Source organism: Panthera onca, chromosome A2 (assembly GCF_046562875.1).
Source record: "Panthera onca isolate mPanOnc1 chromosome A2, mPanOnc1 haplotype 2, whole genome shotgun sequence".
Taxonomy (NCBI): domain Eukaryota; kingdom Metazoa; phylum Chordata; class Mammalia; order Carnivora; family Felidae; genus Panthera; species Panthera onca.
In genome coordinates this window covers 76,252,121-76,272,917 of record NC_138340.1, presented here as the reverse complement: position 1 = coordinate 76,272,917, position 20,797 = coordinate 76,252,121, and the positions used below count along the sequence as shown (strand labels likewise).

The 20,797-nt window shown below is 40.8% G+C and overlaps 1 protein-coding gene across 7 annotated transcripts in view; it reads left to right on the top strand.

The window, feature by feature from the left end:
- Positions 1-20,797, top strand: part of NME8 (NME/NM23 family member 8) — a 54,309-nt gene that overhangs the window by 468 nt on the left and 33,044 nt on the right. For 4 of the 7 annotated variants that reach the window (XM_060632243.3, XM_060632246.3, XM_060632245.3 and 1 more), the window contains exons 2-10: positions 319-358; positions 442-499; positions 699-805; positions 6,665-6,736; positions 11,720-11,836; positions 14,630-14,696; positions 16,051-16,124; positions 19,050-19,142; positions 20,502-20,689. In XM_060632243.3, the coding sequence (XP_060488226.1) occupies positions 326-358; positions 442-499; positions 699-805; positions 6,665-6,736; positions 11,720-11,836; positions 14,630-14,696; positions 16,051-16,124; positions 19,050-19,142; positions 20,502-20,689 (809 nt within the window). In that variant the 5' untranslated portion in view covers positions 319-325. The remainder of the gene's footprint in view (positions 1-318; positions 359-441; positions 500-698; positions 806-6,664; positions 6,737-11,719; positions 11,837-14,629; positions 14,697-16,050; positions 16,125-19,049; positions 19,143-20,501; positions 20,690-20,797) is intronic. The other 3 variants (XM_060632247.3, XM_060632248.3, XM_060632249.3) reach the window with 3 other exon arrangements.

The following is a 20,797-nucleotide window of genomic DNA, read 5'->3' as shown; positions in this document are numbered from 1 at the left end:
AAGGCAATTAACTCGTGTGCAAATGGAAACGGGGAGAGGACACTCCATAACACTATAGGGAAACAGAGTCCTTTTAAGAAACTGTACCTCCTCGCCTTGCCTCAGGGTTATTGGGAGAGTAAGACAGTATGGCTGATGCAGCCAGTTGGCGAGGAATCTTTTAGTGGCATTGGCTCCTCTCTCCCCAGAAAAGAGGAGTGGTATAATCCAATACTGCCTATGGTCCATTAAGATGCCTCTTTGAATGCATAGAGAATAACTTCATATAAATTTCCTCTTAAACATTTTCTATTTTTCTTCCCTTTTTTCATGTGACAGTGGATAAATGGCAAGCAAAAAGCGAGAAATCCAGTTACAGGTGAGTATGACATTACCAACGGTCTTTACTTGGTGCGCTGGCACTTGGGTCCGGACCTCTTTACAGTGCCTTCCTTTTTGCAGACAGTCGTTAATAGTCAAAGCCTGTGGGATGAGATGTTGCAGAACAAAGGCCTAACAGGTACTGGGGCTCCCCTGTTGTCCAGCCATTTGGAGTTCTGCCCAGGGCACCTGTCACCACCCCCAACACAGAGTGTACCTCCCCACTAACAGTGTAAAAACCTGCTCATCTGTGCCCTTGCCCCTGCCCCAGCATTGGGATAAGCGGCTATTCTAGATTCTTCGACTCTGTTTTTTTCATAAATGTTCTCCTCTTCCAGTGATAGATGTTTACCAAGCCTGGTGTGGACCTTGCAAAGCAATGCAACCTTTATTCAGAAAACTGAAAAACGAACTGAACGAAGATGAACTTCTGCATTTCGTTGTCGTAAGGATGTCATTTCCATTAAACCGTTATTTTCTTGATACTTTTCAAATATTTCAGTATCGTCCTTAAGGACTGTCTTAATTTAAACAACCTGTCAACTTTTCAAAATGGACAATGTTTACTTGGCAGTTTTACTATATATTTAGTTCTACCGGATCTGAAATGATCTGAACAATCATGATTTTTATCCCATTCCTGTAGTATTGAAATTGTTCACCATGGGTGTGAACATTGGAAAAGTATAAAAACGTCTGTCTGTCTATTGACCTGTTTCTTTTCACCCAACTGTATGGTGAGTGTATGTCTTTTATAACAAAAGCGGCAAACGCTGTTTTTTTTTTTATTATTATTTTTTTAATGTTTATTTATTTTTGAGACAGAGAGAGACAGAGCATGAACGGGGGAGGGCCAGAGAGAGAGGGAGACACAGAATCGGAAGCAGGCTCCAGGCTCTGAGCTGTCAGCACAGAAGCTGACGTGGGGCTCGAACTCACAAACCGTGAGATCATGACCTGAACTGAAGTCGGGTGCTTAATTTACTGAGCCACCCAGGCACCCCGAGGAACTGAGTTTTTAATTTTAATTAACGTAAATTAAAAAACTGATAATTCAGAAATTATCAAACTTTTTAAGTTGTTTGGAACAACTTGGGTATGTGAATCTACTTTTTTTACTATACTTTTTTTTTTTTGTTTTTTTTTTTTTTTAGAGGGAGAGAATGCACATGTGTGCACATACTCAAGTGAGGGGAAGGGCAGAGAGAGAAGGAGAGGGAGAATCTCAGGCAGGCTCCATGTTCAGTGAAAAGCCCAGTGCAAGGATCTATCTCATGACTGTGAGATCATGACCTGAGCCAAAATCAAGAGTCTGATGCTTAACCGACTGAGCCACCCAGGCACCCCAGGATAATTGATTTTTTTAATGTTTATTTTTGAGAGAGACATAGTGAAAGTGGGGGGAGCAGCAGAGAGAGAAGGGGAGACACAGATTCTGAAGCAGGCTCCACGCTCTGAGCTGTCAGCAGAAGGGCTTGAACTTACAAACCAAGAGACTATGACCTGAGCCAAAGTTGGATGCTCAACCGACTGAACCACCCAGGCGCCCCAAGAAACATTGATTTTTAGTTTAATTTAATAAAATGTATAGTCAAGGGGTGCCACCTAGGTGCCCCAGTTGATTAAGCATCTGACTCTTTTTTTTTTTTCTTAAAGTTTATTTATTATTGAGAGACAGAGAGACACAGAGCGTGAGCAGGGGAGGAGTAGAGAGAGGGGGAGACACAGAATCCGAAGTAGGCTCCAGGCTCTGAGCTGTCAGCACAGAGCCCGACGTGGAGCTTGGACTCACAAACTGTGAGATCATGACCTGAGCCGAAGTCAGTCACCCAACCAACTGAGCCACACAGGCACCCCTATATATAATTTTTAAATCTTTTTGTCCAAAGGTTGACTTTGTCTTCTGAAATAAGAGTGTTACAGTTTTTGAAAGGGCGGTGATTCATAATAGCCTGCTTCACTCTGAGCCCCCTGAGTGGATCTGGAATATGATTTGAGATTTGATCCTTGGCGGGGAGGAGAAATGGAGTTGACAGGACAGAGAATGGGGTCTAATGGGAATTGCCACATACAATAGACAAGGGGTTGGTATAAGAAGTTAAAGGACAATATCAGAAGGCTCTAACAGCTGGCAAATGGGTCATGGAGAATCAAGGGTTGGAAAATTCTTGAGTCATGGCAGTTGGCAGTAGAGAAGTTTGTCTGGAAGTGGTAGGAGTGCAAGTTCACTGGCTAGGAATCACGGGAAAATTTCAGTGTCTAAAAGGAAATTGGGGTCAGTGGGGAGACACCAACAACAAGGCAGGCCCCCTGCACACCTGTCAGGCTACCTGCAAGGGAACTTCGGCATAGGAAGGCAAGGCAAGAAGTCCTTAGACACGGAGAAGGTATAACTTGATGCTGTGTTCCCAGGTGGTTTAGAGGCGTTAAATTTCTCTTTGTAGAGTCTGGGTAGAAACCAACTTGGGCAATATGTGTGAACCCAGCATGGCTGTGGAGGCACGGGGGTGGGGGTGGAAGGAGAATTAGATCACATAGTTTGTTGGGCTCCCATTTCAGCTCAGCTCAGAGCTGTGTGAGGATACAGGTCCTAACAGTGCTTCCTCCCAACCCCAGCGACTTTGACTGTGACCTCCCATTGTACCCCAGCCAGCCAGAATTCCTCAGCCTCCTCCACAAGGAATCTGTTCTATTACTGTAGCCATCCCACTGGGAAGGGCTAGTAAGTTCTTTCCAAAATATGTTCAGATTACCACTCATAACACTAGCATCTGTTGAATTTAACAACAAAAAATCTTGTGCGTCATCGCCGAATGGTTTTTCTTGTTATGTTTGAGCGCACTCAACAATAGGACATTCATATAAATTAATGTTGTTTTCTTGCTATGACCTCCCTGAAAGGATGACAAAAATTAATATAGTCTTGAAACCGCCATTGGGAGTGACCTATGAGGTTGATTACCTGTTGAAGTCACCCTAAGCTAAATGGTCAGTACAGTTTTTTGTTTTTGTTGTTGTTTTTTGTTTTTTTGGTTTTTTTGTTATGTGTCCTTTTAAAAGACTTGAAGACTTGTACTAACATTGTATCTATCTATCTATATAAAAATTCAGTAATACTCTTTATTTTAGTTTTTAATAATATTATTAAATCCTTTAATTGTTAATACTTTACTACAATATGAACATTGTAATAATGATACCTAGACTACATTTATTTATTTGTTTATTTATTGATTTAAGTAGGCTCTGTACCCAGGGTGGGGCTTGAACTCCCAACCCTGCTATCAAGAGTCAGATGTTCTACCAAATGAGCCCCCCCAGGTGTCTTAGGCTACTTTTAAATATAATCTTTAACTTCTGTCCTTTAATATTATAGATTAGTACCTTTTACCTCCTTCCTTTTCTTTCTTCTAAACTGTGGAAGCTTTAAAAAAAGAAAAAGAAACATAGACTCCAGCATGCTTTAAAAAAAAAAAAAATTACAACACAGTGCCTCTGGCTGACAGGGCTGAGACCCTCTCTTGGCTTCTTCCCAGTGGTTGAGGAACTTGCAGAAATCCCAGTTTGAAAACAATTGCCTTAGGTTGCAAAAACCATCTCTTAGAGAAGACCCTACCAAATGATCTGACAGCTGGCCAAGGGATGCTGTGTTAATATGGAGGAAAACAATAATATTTAATATACAGTTATTGATCACAACAGCTTGAAATTTGTTGTTTTCCCCCAAGTTTTTATTTAAATTCGAGTTAGCTAACATACAGTGTAATATCAGTTTCAGGTGGAGGGTTTAGTGATTCGTCACTTACATACAACACAACAAGTGCCCTCCTTCATGCCCATCACCCATTTAGCCCATTCCGCTCCTTCCAACAACCCTCTGTTTATTCTCTATAGTTAAGAGTCTGTTTTCTGGTTTGCCTCTCCCTGTCTCTTTTTCCCCCTATGTTCATCTGTTTTGTTTCTTAAATTCCACGTATGAGTGAAATCGTATGGTATTTGTCTTTCTCTGACTTATTTCGCTTAGCATAATATTCTCTGGCTCCACCCACATTGTTGCAAATGACGGGATTTCATTCTTTTTTATGGCTGAGAATATTCATCAGTCAATGGTTGATGGACACATTTGGGCTCTTTCCAGAATTTAGCTATTGTTGGTAATGCTGCTATAAACATCAGGGTGCACATATCCCTCTGGATCAGTATTTTTGTATCCTTTGGATAAAGACCTACTAGTGCAATTACTGCATCATAGGGTAGTTCTATTTTTAGCTTTTTGAGGAAATTCCATACTGTTTTCCATAGTGGCTGCACCAGTTCACATTCCTACCAACAGTGTTGAGAGGGTTCCCCTTTCTCCACATCCTGTGTTGTTAATTTTAGCCATTCTGACAGGTGTGAGGTGTATCTCATGGGTTTTGTTTTTTGTTTTTTGTTTTTGTATTTCCCTGATGCTGGGTGATGTTGAGCGTCTTTTCATTTGTGTTTTAGCCATCTGTATGTCTTCTTTGAAAAAATCTCTGTTCATGTCTTCTGCCAATTTCTTAGCTGGATTATTTGTCTTTTTGGGGGCTGAGTTTGATAAGTTCTTTATAGATTTTGGGTACTAACCCTTTATCAGGTATGTCATTTGCAAATATCTTCTCCCATTCCATGGGTTGCCTTTTAGTTTTGTTGATTGTTTCCTTCACTCTGCAGAAGTTTTTTGTTTTGTTTGTTTGGTTTGTTTTTAATCTCCATGAAGTCCCAATAGTTCATTTTTGGTTTTGTTTCCCTTGCTCCCAGAAACGTATGTAGTAAGAAGTTGCTATAGCTGATGTCAAAGAGGTTGCCTGTGTTCCTCTCTAGGATTTTGATGGTTTCCTGTCTCACATTTAGGTCTTTTATCCATTTTGAATTTGTTTTTGTGTATAGTATAAGAAAGTGGTCCATTTTCATTCTTCTACATGTTGCTGTTTAGTTTTCCCAACATCATTTGTTGAAGAGACGTTTTTTCCCCCATTGGATATTTTTTCCTGCTTTGTCAAAGATGAATTGACCACATAGTTGTAGGTCCATTTCTGGGTTTTCTGTTCTGTTCCACTAATCTATGTGTCTGTTTTTGTGCCAGGACCATACCGTCTTGATGACTACAGCTTTGTAATATAGCTTGAAATCCAGAATTGTGATGTCTCCAGTTTCTTCTTTTTCAGGATTGCTTTGGCTATTTGGGGTCTTTTGTGGTTCCATACAAATTTTAGGATTATGTTTGCTAGCTCTGTGAAAAATGCTGTTGGTATTTTGATAGTGATTGCATTAAATGTGTCGATTGCTTTGGATAGTATATTTGTTCTTCCAGTGATGAGCATGGTATGTCTTTCCATTTCTTTGGAACCTCTTCAGTTTCTTTCATAAGTGTTCAATAGTTTTCACAGTATAGCTGTTTCACCTCTTTGGGTAAGTTTATTCCTAGATATCTTATGGTTTTTGGCACAATTGTAGATGGGATGGATTCCTTGATTTCTCTTTCTGCTCCTTCATTGTTGGTGGATAGAAATGCAATTGATTTTGTTTCCTGCAACTTGACTGAATCTGTATATCAGTTCTAGCAGGCTTTGGTGGAGTCTTTCAGGTTTTCTACATAGAGTGTCATGTCATCTGTGAAGAGCGAAAGTTTGGCTCCTTCTTGCTGCTTTGGATGTCTTTTATATCTTTTTGTTGTCTGATTACTGAGGTTAGGACATCTAGTGTCATGTTAAATAACAGTGGTGAGAGTGGACATCCCTGTAAGCTCCGTGACCGATGTAGAAGGAGGGTGATGTGCAAAGAGGAAGATGAAACCTCGTAGATCTGATCGAAAGAAGTGAGACAGGCCCATATGGCGGCGGTGCATTGCTGAAAGGGACCTTGGAGCCCCCAAGGGAGGCAGGAAAGTTCCGGGTAGAGCAGGAGAGGATTTACAGCAGGAGGGAGCAAGACAGGATTCTTGGAGGAGGGACACTTGACCTGGGTTGGAAAAGGAAGGGCCAGAGCTGGTGAGGAGGGAGGAAGCGTGGGTGTGGTTTGACAAATGGAAGTAGGTGAGTTGAGCCACAGTCTGGGTACCACAGAGGTGAGCAGTGAGAAGTAAGGTCGAGGCTACCTGACCCACGGCCTGAGTCACCAGTGTGTACGGTTTGATCCTGAGAACACATGTGACATCCTCAGAAAATGCTGTAGGAAACATCACAATAAAAACTTTATGTGATCTGCATTGTTTTCAACCTTGTGTATCTCATGACCTGGATATAGCTTCTTTTATTATTATATAACATATATTTTTTTTCAGGCAGAAGCTGACAACATTGTAACTTTGCAGTCATTTAGAGATAAATGTGAACCTGTTTTTCTCTTTAGTGTCGTAAGTATCTTCATCATCTAAAATATATCATCAGATTCCAATTTACAGTTAAATATTGTAAAATTACCGTGGTACTATTATTTTCTGATTATAATAATTGCCGATTTTTTTTTTTTGCCTTGTCTTTCCTTGTCTATTAATATATTTTGGTAACGTGACCTCTAGAAGCCTGTAATGGGTTGAGGAGGTTAGACTACCACACACTGAGTTTATCAGGAAAGAGAAAAATAAGTATTTACCTTTCCTGAGGAAATAATCAGAAATTGGTATGCTGAATGATTATTTACAGGAGTGAAAAATGAGAAATTTCCTAGATATGTAGTAGGAGAGAATTGGTTGTAAGTATTCGTGTATAGAAATACAAGGAAATACCTATATGATCACTATTTTATAATATATGTTGCTTTGATCTCTGTATGTAGAAATGTGTAGAAGGAAGAAGACAGGAAGAGTATTCACCAAATTGTTAATAGCGGTTTTCTATGTATGGGGGAAGGATGCAATATTTGAGTTTTCTTCTTTATACTTTTTAATATTTTCCAAATATTCTGTGATGAAATACAACTTTGATAATCAGGAAGACATGGTAAGGGCTGTTTTCTAGAAGGAGAGTATATACAGTTAAAAGCCAAGTTATGTGGCCTGGAGTGTAGCTACTACAGAACCCGAGAAGTGGGGATAGTAAGGAAAGGCTTCCCAGGGAGGGCTTGGACTGTTCCCCTGCTATTGGATACTTCGACTATTATTATTTTTTTGTATTAGAAATAGCTATTTAAAGACATTTCTTGTGTACGGGCGCCTGGGTGGCTCAGTTGGTTAAGGGCCCAACTCTTGATTTTGGCTCAGGCCATGATCTCATGGTTCATGAGATGGAGCCCCGTGTTAAGCTCTTCACTGACAGCGTGGAGCCTGCTTGCGATTCTCTTCCTCTCTCTCTGCTTCTCCCCTGCTCACTCTCTCAAAAGAAATAAACATAAAAAAAATCATTTCTTGGATATAACTTTTTGCTTCTGTTAAATAAGTCCCTTGCAACTATTTCAAGGAATTGAATTCCTAGGTTCATTGAATATTAGACGTTGCCTTCAGATCTTGCTCTCAGTTGGACATGTAGGATTTGATGATTTAGATGAGGCGTCAGCTGGCTTTTTCTGTAAAGGGTCAGGTAGTAAGTCTTTTTAGCTTTGTCAAAATGCAGTCTCTGTGCTGGGTCACTGTTCGTTGACCCTGGGCCTAGATGAAGTTTCGGAAGCAGAGTGGGTAACACCCAGAGATGGGATTGGTGGGCTAGTATTAGGAACAGTGAGGAGACTCGTAGCAGTAGCAGTTAGGAACATGGAACCGAGGAAGACTGGCCAGGGGTACGGCCACATAGAGGCTGGAGCTCTGGGACCGCCATCATCACCCTGCAGGGTTAGTCAGGCCTGTTCAGTAGACCCACCCTCCTTGACTGGACCATCCAGCCCAGTTATCTGGGCTATCTTATCTGCAATCAGTGCCAGGAGTAGGAGTCCTCCCTTCTTCCCAATCGTGCAGTGTTCATCCTTCTAATGCTCAGAATTTTCTTTTCCTGACTCAGTTCTCCCGTTCTCCCCCCACGCTCACAAAAACCCTTTCATTGTGTGATGTCTGGAATTGAGAGAAGCAATTAGCACACTTCCTAAGCTCTTTAGTCGCGGCTCTGGGCCTCAAGACATTTCCTTGACTTACCTTAAATCTGGCTCGTAACTTAGGACACGTTTCTCTGCAGCCCAGAGTGGTGACTGGTGTCTCAGATTATGTGTCTTGAGGCCAGAAGTAGAATTGGTATTCCCTTTACTTCTTCTTACTTTGATAACTTGCTTTTCCTTGCCAGTTAGAGCTCTTTTCCTTGCTAATTTAGCTATTTGGCTAAACCTCCTCTCCCCCCACCCGCACTCCTGTCATTTACTGGACTTCAAATCAGTTCTGTCGATGACTGAGGACTTTGGCGTGTGCCTCAAAGGCTTCCTTTCAAACCCGTGTCCTGCCGTCACCCCAGGGACTTCAACATCCACATTGGCAACCTGCCCAATATCCTGGCCTCTCAATTCCTGACGCCCTAACTGCCCGTAAACTTTTCTCCAGTGGACCTCAAGCAGTTGCTCATGTAGTTATGCCTCAGATTTTGTTATCGCTCCTTGCAATAACCACACCTATAATCCTTTATCTAAGAATCTAGTCTGTGAGCACACAATCCCCATCACATCATCCCTTCTTTAAAAAAAAAAAAAAAATGTCCCCACGGGGGCTCTTTGTATTGCTCCCCACCCTTAGCTGACAAGAAATTCATTTCAGCAACTTTCCGCAGGAAAGGCTTTTGCAAGGCACCTTAGAAGGCCCCCAGAATTGTTGGAAAGTTCCTTTTAGTGGGGAATGGTAACTAGAATGCCAGTATTTATTTAAGCCTTTCTCACCTGGATCCTTTCAATGTCCTTTGAAGATGGTTAAATATTTCCAATTAAAAAGTAATACTTTCTTTGGTGCCACACCCCTCTCCAGCTATCACCCACCTTTTTTACCTCATAGCTAAATTTCTCAGAAGAGTTTGTATATTTAGTTTTACTCCACTTTTTTTTTTCACATTCCATGAATTCCTCAACCCATCCAATCTGCCTTCTGTCTGATTATTCAAGCAAATTTGCTGTTGCCAATGTACCCACTTACCAGCCTGTTGTTAAATACGCGGACACTTTGAGATTCATCATGCTATACCTCTCACATGTATTGAATGTGGTGGCCATGCCCTCCTTTTTGAAACATTGGCTTCTTTTGGCTTTGTTACTTGGTTTCCCTTTTGCCTACCTAGATGCTATTCCCCTCCATCACCTTTCCAGGTTTACCTTTCTTTAAAAATTTTTTTTAATGTCTATTTATTTTTGAGAGAGAGAGAGAGAGCATGAGCAGGGGTGGGGGCAGAGAGAGAGGGAGGCAGAGAATCTGAAGCAGGCTCTGTGCTGTCAGTGCAAAGACCGACATGGGGCTTGAACTCATGAACGAGGAGATCATGGCCTAAGCCAAAGTTGGACGCTCAACTGACTGAGCCTCCCAAGTGCCCCGCAGGTTTACGTTTCTTAATTCAGCCAGTAAATTTTGATCTTATCATGCTAATACCTTCCTTAGAAAATTGTCTCCACACAGTTTCCATTGTCTCCACCTGTATATAAAGAACTCAAGTTTACATCTTCAGCCGATTCCTATACTTTGAGCTCCAGAGGTGTGTATGCAACTGGTGTTCTGACATCCTTCTTGGGTGTCTCAAGGGCGTCTCACAAGGGACTGGTCCAACGCCAGACCCGTCCCCCACCCCGCCATCCCCAGGAAATGTGGTCTTCTAAGTGTCACCTCATTTGGTGCTTAACATCTTAATTTATCTACTTTCTTGACAAAAACATCACACCCAAAACACTCCAGACCTTGGACCTGTCAGTTTCATTACCCAAGTCTTTCTCACACTCATCTGCATCTTTCCGTTCTTTCCATCTCCGTCACCACAGCCATAGACTGAGCAATCATCTCTCTCATCATCACCTCTAGGATAGCCCTACTTTGTATACAAACATCTTCTCCTGCTCCCTTCTGACTCTAAACATGGTAGGTGAAAGGATCTTTACAAATAACCGTTCTAATTGTGGTCACTGCCTCTGTTTAAACGATGCCTAAGGCTTCCCACTGCATTTAGGTTAAAGGCTATGCTGTTCCATGACCCACAAGGCTCTGCATGGTCTGGTTCCCCTTCACTGTTGGGCCTTTTCTCATTCCAGGCATCCCCTCACTTTCTCAGCTGGCCTTCACATTTGCCATATTCCCTTCTGGCCTCAGGACCTTTGCATCTCTATCCCTTTTGTCTAGAATACTCTTTCTTCTCCACTTTGCCTACTTATCTCTTACCCATCTTACACATTTTAACCCTGATATCAGTAAGCACCTTTGCTGATCTCTTTGACCATGACAAATTCTTGTAGATACTCCCAGTGCTTTGTACCTCTCTTGGTGGTACTTGTCATGATTGTTATTTTACATATTTTGTCTGTGTTGGTTTTTCTTTCCTCCTTTTTTGTGATGTAATTAGGCCATGTACCAGGACTGCCATTCGATGCCATCATGCCTGGTATTGTGCCAGTAGACAGATTTTAGTAAATATACGTTGAAAGATGGATGAAAGGGGCCATAGTGTCAATAATAATTAGAGAAGGCAAGGTTGGGAGGCCTGTACAGAACTGTTGAATGTAATTCAGGGCTGCCTTGCCTTTGGTTGAAGGAGGACAGGCAACGTGGAAGTAGAACTCAAAGAGCTGGGATTTTTAAAATTTTTTTTTTTAACGTTTTTATTTATTTTTGAGACAGAGAGAGACAGAGCATGAACAGGGGAGGGTCAGAGAGAGGGAGACACAGAATCTGAAACAGGCTCCAGGCTCTGAGCTGTCAGCACAGAGCCCGATGTGGGGCTCGAACTCACGGACCACGAGATCGTGACCTGAGCCGAAGTCGGCCGCTTAACCGACTGAGCCACCCAGGCGCCCCAAAGAGCTGGGATTTTTAAATCAAGACGTACTTTTACATCACTAATACTTTATTTTAAAATGGCTAATTGCAGGGGTGCGTGGGTGCCTCAGTCGGTTAAGTGTCCAACTCTTGATTTCAGCTCAGGTCATGATCTCGTGGTTCATGAGATTGAGCCCCACGTCGGGCTCTGCACTGACAGTATGTATTCAGAGCATGCAGTCTCCCTCTCCCTCTCTTTTTCCCCTTCCCCTTCCCCGCTTGCTCTCTCTCTCTCTCACTCTCTCTCTCTCTTTCAAAATGAATAATGAATAAATAAATATGAAGAAAAAAGATTAAAATGGCTAATTGTAATAGCTAAAAAGAATTGATGGGGGTGTGAGGCCACATGGGGTGACTTAGTCAAGTTGAATTCCAGATTTATCCTGAAAATGAGTTTCCTTTATGCTTTCTTTTCCCTTATAGAATGGCAAAATTATTGCAAAGATCATTGGTGCAAATGCCCCACTTGTTAATCAAAAAATTATTAATTTGATTGATGAGGAGAGGAAAATTGAAGCAGGTGAAATGGTTCGCCCTCAGGTAATACTTTAGATTACTATTTTATTTAAAAAACAAAATTTTTTTTTAATGTTTATTTTTGACAGAGAGACAGGGCATGAGTGGGGGAGGGGCAGAGAGCGAGGGAGACACAGAATCTGAAGCAGGCTCCAGGCTCTGAGCTGTCAGCACAGAGCCCGACGTGGGGCTCCAACTCACGGACTGAGATCGTGACCTGAGCTGAAGTTGGTGCTTAACTGACTGAGCCACCCAGGCACCTGCGCCCTTTTTTTTTTTTTTTTTTTTTTTTTAAATATTTGTCTCAGGTATTTTTTAGTTTCTCTTTTGATTTCTTCTTTGACCCATTGGTTGTTCAGTAACATGTTTAATCTCCACAGATATGTGAATTTTCCAGTTTTCTTTTTATAGTTGGTTTCTAGTTTCCTATTATTGTGGTGAGAAAAGACGCTTGATATGGCTTAGCATATGATCTATCCTGGGGAATGTTCCATGTACACTTGAGAAGAATGTATATTCTGCTGCTTTTGAATGGAATGTGTTGAAAATGTTAAGTCCATCTGGTTTAACATATAGTTTAAGTCCAGTGTCTTCTCACTGATTTTCTGTATGGATGGTTTATCCATTGCCGGGTGTGCTGAACCCACGAATGCTAGCTCTGCTGGCTGCCAGAACCAGGCTATAAAAGGATGTGTTCTTTTGGGGTGGGGTGCCAGGTGTGTGCTCAAGCCATGTTCATGTGGATATCAGCCACCTGGATCCAGGCAGAGAGAAAGTACAAAGATGGCGCCTGCTGGCCTCCCTGGTCTCCAGAAAGGATTGCAGTCAGCTGCTAGTTCTGTGTTAGTTTAGGAGCTTGACTCCCAGGCTACAGCTTTCAAGAGTGTCAAATAGGCTTCTTTCAGAGAAAAATTGGGCAGGTCATTGAGCTGCTGGTACCCTGAGCCTTGATAGGATGGCCACACCCCGTTCTTACTGGCCTGTTAAGAACTGTTTGTTTACCGTGACCCCCTGGGACTCATGGACACAAACCCCAGTTGGCTTTCAGAGCCAGGCATTTTGGGGACCTGTCTCTCAGTTGGAAGTCTTAAAATCTGGGGCATTATATGTGGAGTCCAAACCCTTCACTCCTCAGGGAGATGCTGGTTGTTCCCTCCCAATGGTGTGTCCCTGTGGTGGGGGTGAAGTTTATGGTCGAGTTGTATATCAGCCTCTCCTACCCATTTCAATATGGTTTTTTCCCCCCTCATTTACCAGATGGGTAGGAGTTGCTCAGGCTTTCTCTGGGTTTCTTTCAGAGGAAATTTGTATATAGCTGTAGATTTGGCGTGTTTATGGGAGGAGGTAAGTTCAGGAGCCTTCTATGTTGGCATCTTGAATGGGAATCTCAAGAAATATTGTGAGAGAGTTACAAACAATAAGACGAGGCTTAAAAACATTGAGTCATTTCCCCAGAAACAGGCAGCCAGTAGATGGTGAAACCAGAATTTCATGTCAGGCAGAGTGACTCCTGAATATAAACTCCTAATGGCTTAATTCTATCCAGTTTTCTCTATGTGTGCTCTGTTTTGCGTTTGTATTGTTGTTGGTCTGATTGTTGTCACAGGATGATATCCTGTTTTAACTAATAGCAGTGTGAATGTAAGAAGTGTATTAATATATTTATTTTTATTATTCCATTTTGTTGACTGCTTTTGCTATTTAGCTTTCTTATCTAATTGCCTGGTCTAGCACAACCCTGTCTGATAGTAATAAAGTGCAAGTCATGTTGTGAGCCACATCCATGATTGAAAATATGCTACTAGTCACACTGAAAACAACAGAAAAGAAAGAAGTGAAATTACAAATTTTAAATCCTGTGTATTAAAAAGATTTCCACTTAAGGATGTACTCAATATAAAAATAAGGTATTCTACAATCATTTTTTTTTCATATTAAATCTTTGGAATGTGCTGTGTAGTTTTCACTTATGGCACATCTTAATTTGGACTAATTTCACTTCAAGGCTGAAATAATCTTATGTGGTTAGTGGCTGCCCTACTGGCCAGCATACGTTCAGCAACTATAAAGTCAGATCAATCTGAAGTTATAGCTGGCATGATTATCTGATTCCTGATTATAGTAAGAACAAATGCTTCCAATATAGTCATTTCCATACATTTGGGGGTCTTTATTTCATTGAGACTCTGACATTATGCATTCTCTTGCCAAAAAATGTATATATGTAAATGTCTATACCTTTCCAGTAGTTAAAACAGAATCACAGAAGCACTTTAAGGGATTCTCAAAAAATTAAGGCACCCCATCCCCATCCTTCCTAGTTTTTTACCCTATGGTAGAAAATTGGCTGTTGTTTTGAGCAGTAAAAATTTTTTTTTTTATAAGTTAAGGAGGCATTTTTGCTGTTGCTAGTTTACCAAGAGTAATGGTCAGGATTAGATCTAGAAACTCATCAAATGCCCTTTTGATCTATAACATGATAATTGTGTATTAATCGCTTTCTTACTTATTAATCTCTGCTTCTTTCTTATTTTATTCCTTGTGTTCTTCTTAAATTTTAAGGTTTTTTGGTTTTTGATCATTTTCCAAACAGCATATATGCATGATTTCTGATAGCCTTCCCACCCCAATCATTTTCAACATTCCTTATTTTATTTTAGTGGGAAGATCAGGAAAAGTAGTGTTAGATAAATGCAGGCACATTCCCACTTTACCTTCTGTCCCTTGGATTATAGATATTTATTAGAAACAAAATTTCTAAAAATTCTTTTCCCATCATATTAAAATATAACTTTGACTTGCATTTCTCTTCCACAGTATCATGAAATTGTGTTTGTGGACTCAGATGCGGAAGATGGTGAGGAATCACCCTATGAAAGTGCTGGTGAGTAAATTTCCTTCAAAGTAATGGCAAGGGATTCATGTACATGGATGCTCATTAAGGCACTACTTGCAAGAACAAAAAGCTGGTGGTGACATCAATGTCATTGGTAAGGGACTGGTAGGCTAATATGAGACTCCGCTATTAAAAAGCAAACTTTTTTGTTCCTCTTGCCTTTCCTTTGGTCTCTGTTTCTGAAGCCTTTCTGAGGTTACCCAGGACCGGGCATTCCTGTCCCCTGTGACTAACTAGACAGCAGCTTCCTCTTATTTAATCCTTCATCATCTTCCAGAACCTCATGAAAACAATTTCTTCCTCAATGACCCACACACCGGTTTACTTTCCAGTTAACGATCTCGTGTGTGGATTGTCTGTGTAGGTGTGTGAGTGTGTGTTCATACCTTGGAGCAGAGACAAACAGCATGCTCAGCGAGCTATTATGCACTAAAAACTCATCAGAAGAGTGTGTAGAGGGGCGCCTGGGTGGCTCAGTCGGTTAAGCGTCCGACTTCAGCTCAGGTCACGATCTCATGGTCCGTGAGTTCGAGCCCCACATCAGGCTCTGGGCTGATGGCTCAGAGCCTGGAGCCTGCTTCTGATTCTGTGTCTCCCTCTCTCCCTGCCCCTCCCCATTCATGCTCTGTCTTTCTCTGTCTCAAAAATAAATAAAAACATTAAAAAAAAAATTTAAAAAAAAATTAAAAGAAAAAAAAGAAGAGTGTGTAGATAAATGTGGATAAATCTGTAGATGGTCAAATCCATCAGTGTGTAATTTTGCTTGCATTGTAGCTCTACTCATCAGTGATACTGAGCTGGATGGATCATGGGTGTGATTTTAACCCATTGTATTAAAATAACTAGTGCCCACCTAACTTTTTTTTTTTTTCTTTTTGCCTATGGACCACCAATTGTTGTGAATGTTTGTCCTGCATGCAAAGATAGGAGCTGCACTTTGGTTCTAAGCAGAAACTCTTTGGTAGTTGGAATGCTGTAATAAGAGCAAAGCTGTCAATGGACACACATGCACTGGACATTAACAGTTCACATTTCATTTATTTTTTTTTTTTTAATGTTTATTTATTTTTGAGAGAGGGGGAGAGAGAGCATAAGTGGAGGAGGGGCAGAGAGAGAGAGGGAGACACAGAATCCGAAGCAGGCTCCAGGCTCTGAGCTGTCAACGCAGAGCCCGATGTGGGGCTCGAACTCATGAACTGTGAGATCATGACCCGAGCTGAGGTTGGACGCTTAACGGACTGAGCCACTCAGGCACTCCATATTTTACATTTCTAATTGCCAAATCCTTCATTATCTAGACTTTGTGTCAAGAAAATGAAATTCTTCTATTTTTTTTCTCTAGAGCAACTATACAGTATTGCTATTATCAAGCCCGATGCTGTGATTGCTAGAAAATCTTTAGAAATTAAAAAAAAAGTAAGTGATATTTTCCAACCTTACTTTAAATTAATTGCAGCATAACAACCTCTTAATTGTCAATTTAGAGACAAGCTTACTGTTTAGAGTAAAATAGAACATAACAAATTTCTGGTGCTAGTTATCTTTAAAGGCTCTGAATGTATTGTCTTTACCAAGGCTGGGCCTATTCAAGCATCTTTATTTAAATAACTCTGCTCTACCAGTGCCCAATATTAATGATAAAAATTATAGCCCTCGTATTGGATGATAACACATGTTCTTCCCGTTTAGTTATTAGCAACACAAACTTGTTATAAGCTCACATTGGTTTGTTTTGTTTCCTGTATGTTGTGACAAATGCAGGGTCCTTTTTAGATACATGGGAGTGTAAGGAAGCATTTATTGTTTTGCTTTAGAGCCAAAATAAATTTTTTTAAGAGGAAAATCGCATTCTTTTTTTTATTAAAAAAAAATTTTTTTTTTAATGTTTATTTATTTTTGAGACAGAGAGAGACAGAGCATGAACAGGGGAGGGTCAGAGAGAGAGGGAGACACAGAATCTGAAACAGGCCCCGGGCTTCGAGCTGTCAGCACAGAGCCCGACGCGAGGCTTGAACTCACAGACTGTGAGATCATGACCCGAGCTGAAGTCGGATGCTCAACCGGCTGAGCCACCCATGCGCCCCGAAAATTGCATTCTAATCCAAAGGTCAGCAGATGTATAGGGCCAGAGAGTAACCGTTTCAGGTTTGTGGGGCATATGATCTCTGTCACCACTGCTTAACTGCCATCGCATTGAGAAAGCAGCAATAAGCAGGATGTATACAAATGGGAGTGGCTGCACTCCAACAGGCTTTATTTCCAAAACGAGGCAGTACTTTGCTGACTCCTTAACAATGACTTGGCGTTGAAACAGCGTCAGTAAATTGAAATTTGAAAGAATGTTGTCTGTGAAATAGAGGGTGTCACCTAGGGAGCTATCAGGAGGGATTGGAGGTCTCCTGATGAACTTCCCATCATGCATTCTTTCTTTAGCTACAGCAGTGTTCTCGTTGACTGAACTACACTAAAGTAGATGGTCCATGATCATAGTATTTATGGTCTCTTCCATTTGTGAGTTGATTTAAGTCATATCACTCTCTAAGGGTAGCCCTTTCCTTCCAGATTTTGGTGTGTATGTTGGGGGGGCACAAAACTGTACCCCAATCCCCCATATGTTTCTTACACTTGATAAAGTTTTAAGAAATAATATCACAATGCAATGATTTACTCTTCCTTATTCGAATGTGTTTGAATAGCTAGGACACAGTAACGATTTTTCAAGATTCTATAATTCTTTTTAAGTTGGGGCAGTACAATTAATCATAAGTTCATCTTGATCTTTTTGTTGTTTTGACATAGTAAATAACATTTCAGATATGTAAATTACAAGTATCTCCTAAATACCTCACCTCTGTGGAATACAGTAAAGGGCTAATAACAAATAGGACAAAAAAATCTAAAGAGTGCTTTGACAGGGAGAGAGCCAAACCATAAGAGACTCTTAAAAACTGAGAATAAACTGAGGGTTGATGGGGAGTGGGAGGGGGGTGTGGGTGATGGGCACTGAGGAGGGCACCTATTGGGAGGAGCACTGCATGTTGTATGGAAACCAATTTGACCACAAATTTCATGTTAAAAAAAAAAGAATGTTTTGAATAGAAAGAAAATGAGCACACTCTATTTTTCAATTAGGGTAAAGGAGAAGTTATCGAGTTTAAATATTTCTTGGATTTTATTTTCTGTTGTCAGACTCTAAGTAATGTAACAAAGACATGATTTGAATATTTAGAAGTTACTCAAATGAGACAGTCAGAAGAGGGTTCAGAAAGATGTAAGTAATGCTCTGCCATATCAACGAGACAAATGAAAGCAGAACCAGTACCGTGTTGACTTTTATTTTATTTTATTTTATTTTACTTATTTTATTTATTTATTTTAAAACACTTTTAAAAACACTTGTTTTTTAACATGTATTTATTTTTGAGAGAGCATGAACTGGGGAGGGGCAGAGAGAAACACAGAATCTGAAGCAGTCTGGCTCCAGGCTCTGAGCTGTCAACGCAAAGTCCAACGTGGGGCTTGAACACACAAATCACGAGATCATGACCTGAGCCAAAGTTGAACCCTTAACCCACTGAGCCACCCAGGTGCCCCCGGTGTTGACTTTTATAATAGAAGCAAAAGGTACCTGGTGCTGGATACTCCCAGGTCAAAAAGAGCTCAAATTATTGGTATTGTTTGATGTCATTCCTGAGTTGCTTTGAACCCGGATTATACTTATATTTCATCGTTTAGTACCTCATTAGATTTGTCTTATTTGTCTCAAAACTTCTCTTTGTTTCATTTTACCATACTTGAGTGGCACACAAACTGGATTTATCATTAATTTAAGGGTTTTTTTAATGATAAATCACGACTAAATGTTAAATTCTATCCTTCCCCATCATTTGGATAGTTCTTTTTTTTTGCTATAAACTAGACTAGATTATGAGTTAAAGCCTCAACAAAGGAAGGCCTTTTAAAAAATGTTAAAACGATTTTGAAGATAGATGGTTAAAAAAATGCTTATTAATTTGTGTTTTTATGAATGATTCAGAACACGGTATTTTCCCTTGAAATTTAGTTAGTTCTTTCACATTTTGGGGAAAGTCACTTAAATAATAGAAATACTGTGGAGTCTCTGGTTCAAGCCTTAAAAACTGAAATATAGGAGGCCTGAAAAGGGCCTTCTTTGTTCATGTATTTTTAAGCCTCTTCAAACCTAGTGCCTTATGGATCGTATTGAAGTATGTTACCTGAAAACTCATTCAAATCTGTTAAGCACAGGAAACAAATGTCCTTGACTTGTTTTACATGTGGTCCCATAACACGTCTGGATCTGACCTTCCTCTCTACTGGAAGATTCTCGAGGCAGGATTTGTCATAGAAATAGAGGATAAGAGAGTGCTCACTGAACAGCAAGTAAGGGACTTCTACAGTCGAATAGCAGACCAGGTAAGAAAATTAGAAAAAAAAAAAAAAGCCACTGTGTTTTCAAATACAGTGTATATTTTGAATCCATATTTTATTTTTATTTTTATTAAAAAAATTTTTTTTATTGTTTATTTATTTTTGACAGAGAGAGAGAGACAGAGCATGAGTGGGAGGTGGGGAGGTGGGGTGGGCAGAGAGAGAGAGAGAGAGACAAGAATCCGAAGCAGGCTCCAGGCTCCGAGCTGTCAGCACAGAGGCCGACGCGGGGCTCGAACTCACAGGCTGCGAGATCATGACCTGAGCCGAAGTAGGACGCTCAACCGATTGAGCCACTCAGGCGCCCCTGAGTCCTTATTTTAGAAAAACAAACGGATAAGTCTAACTAGCCAAATAAGCTTCTGTTGTCCTGTTGGTGTCCATATCGTGGTAATGCCAAAGAAGGCAGTGATGCAGTCTCCAGTAGAAACAGTGGCAGCTGAGCGAAAGCAGATGGTCCAATTGTATTTTGTTGGAGTGAAGACCTATTTAACTTATGTCCTCTCAGACTTTCTGCATTGGCCTCTGGAAGTGAATAGCCAGGCCTTTCCAATAGATTTTTATCCCAGGTTGAAGGCTCCTTGTCATAAAGGCTCACAGGGAAGCTTTAATACTTTCATTATCTGAAAGCCTGTGTCTGGAGCTATTTTCTCTTTTGCCTGGGGGAGTATTAAGAAAGACAGTGCTGTGTTCGAGAAAGTTCAGTGGTTTAGGGGTCAGAAGACATAGCTTCCAGAAATGTACTGTCCAATATGGTAGCCATTAGCTACTTGTGGCCGTTTGAATTTAAATTCATTAAAACCAAATCAAATAAAAAATTCAGAGTCTCAGTTGCAAGTGCTCAGTAGCTGCATGTGGCTACCTATGTTGGAGAGCACAGAATGTGTTTTGTCATCAGAGAAAGCTCTAGTGAACAGCACTTTGTCAGCTGGCTGTGACACTCCAACCATCTCTCTTGGCCCCAGGAAAAGGTTGGACCGGGTGCCTCAGTATCACCTGGGAGCTTTTGAGAAAATCTAATTCTAAAGCCCCATCCTAAACCTACTGAGTCATGAACTCTGGGATTGGACTTTCCAAATCTGTGTTTCAGCAAGCCCCGTCAGATGATCTGGAAGCATCCTGAAGTTCGAGAATGGTTATTAGATCATCTTTAAGATCAATCCCTGTTAGCTGTGAACCTCTATCCTTCAAAGATGTGTTTGTTAGCAGTGGGCTTATAAAGAGAACACTCCCTTGCCCTGTGATCATGAAGGGGAGGATGTTGCTTGAGTTGGGTGGTGGCTGCCATTTTTGTCGATCCATATCAGAAGCCTGAAGTAGGTAGTTTATCCTCTTATTTTGTAGCCTGACTTTGAAGATTTTGTCCTTTTTATGACAAATGGCCTGAGCCATATTCTAGTGATATCTCAAGGAAATGAAGAACAGCCTGCCTGGGAAGAAACTGAACCCAATCCCGAGACTGAAACTAAAGTGTATGAGGATAATCACCATGAGGTGGCCCCACCTACGCTGAGGAAGGAGAAGCGGTACAGGTAACTCGAGACCATTTACATCGTATGAGGACGTAGTGAAGCGTAGTGTCCAAATACCTCAAACACATTTTGAGGTACACATTTAGAACACACATTTTTACGTTGGAA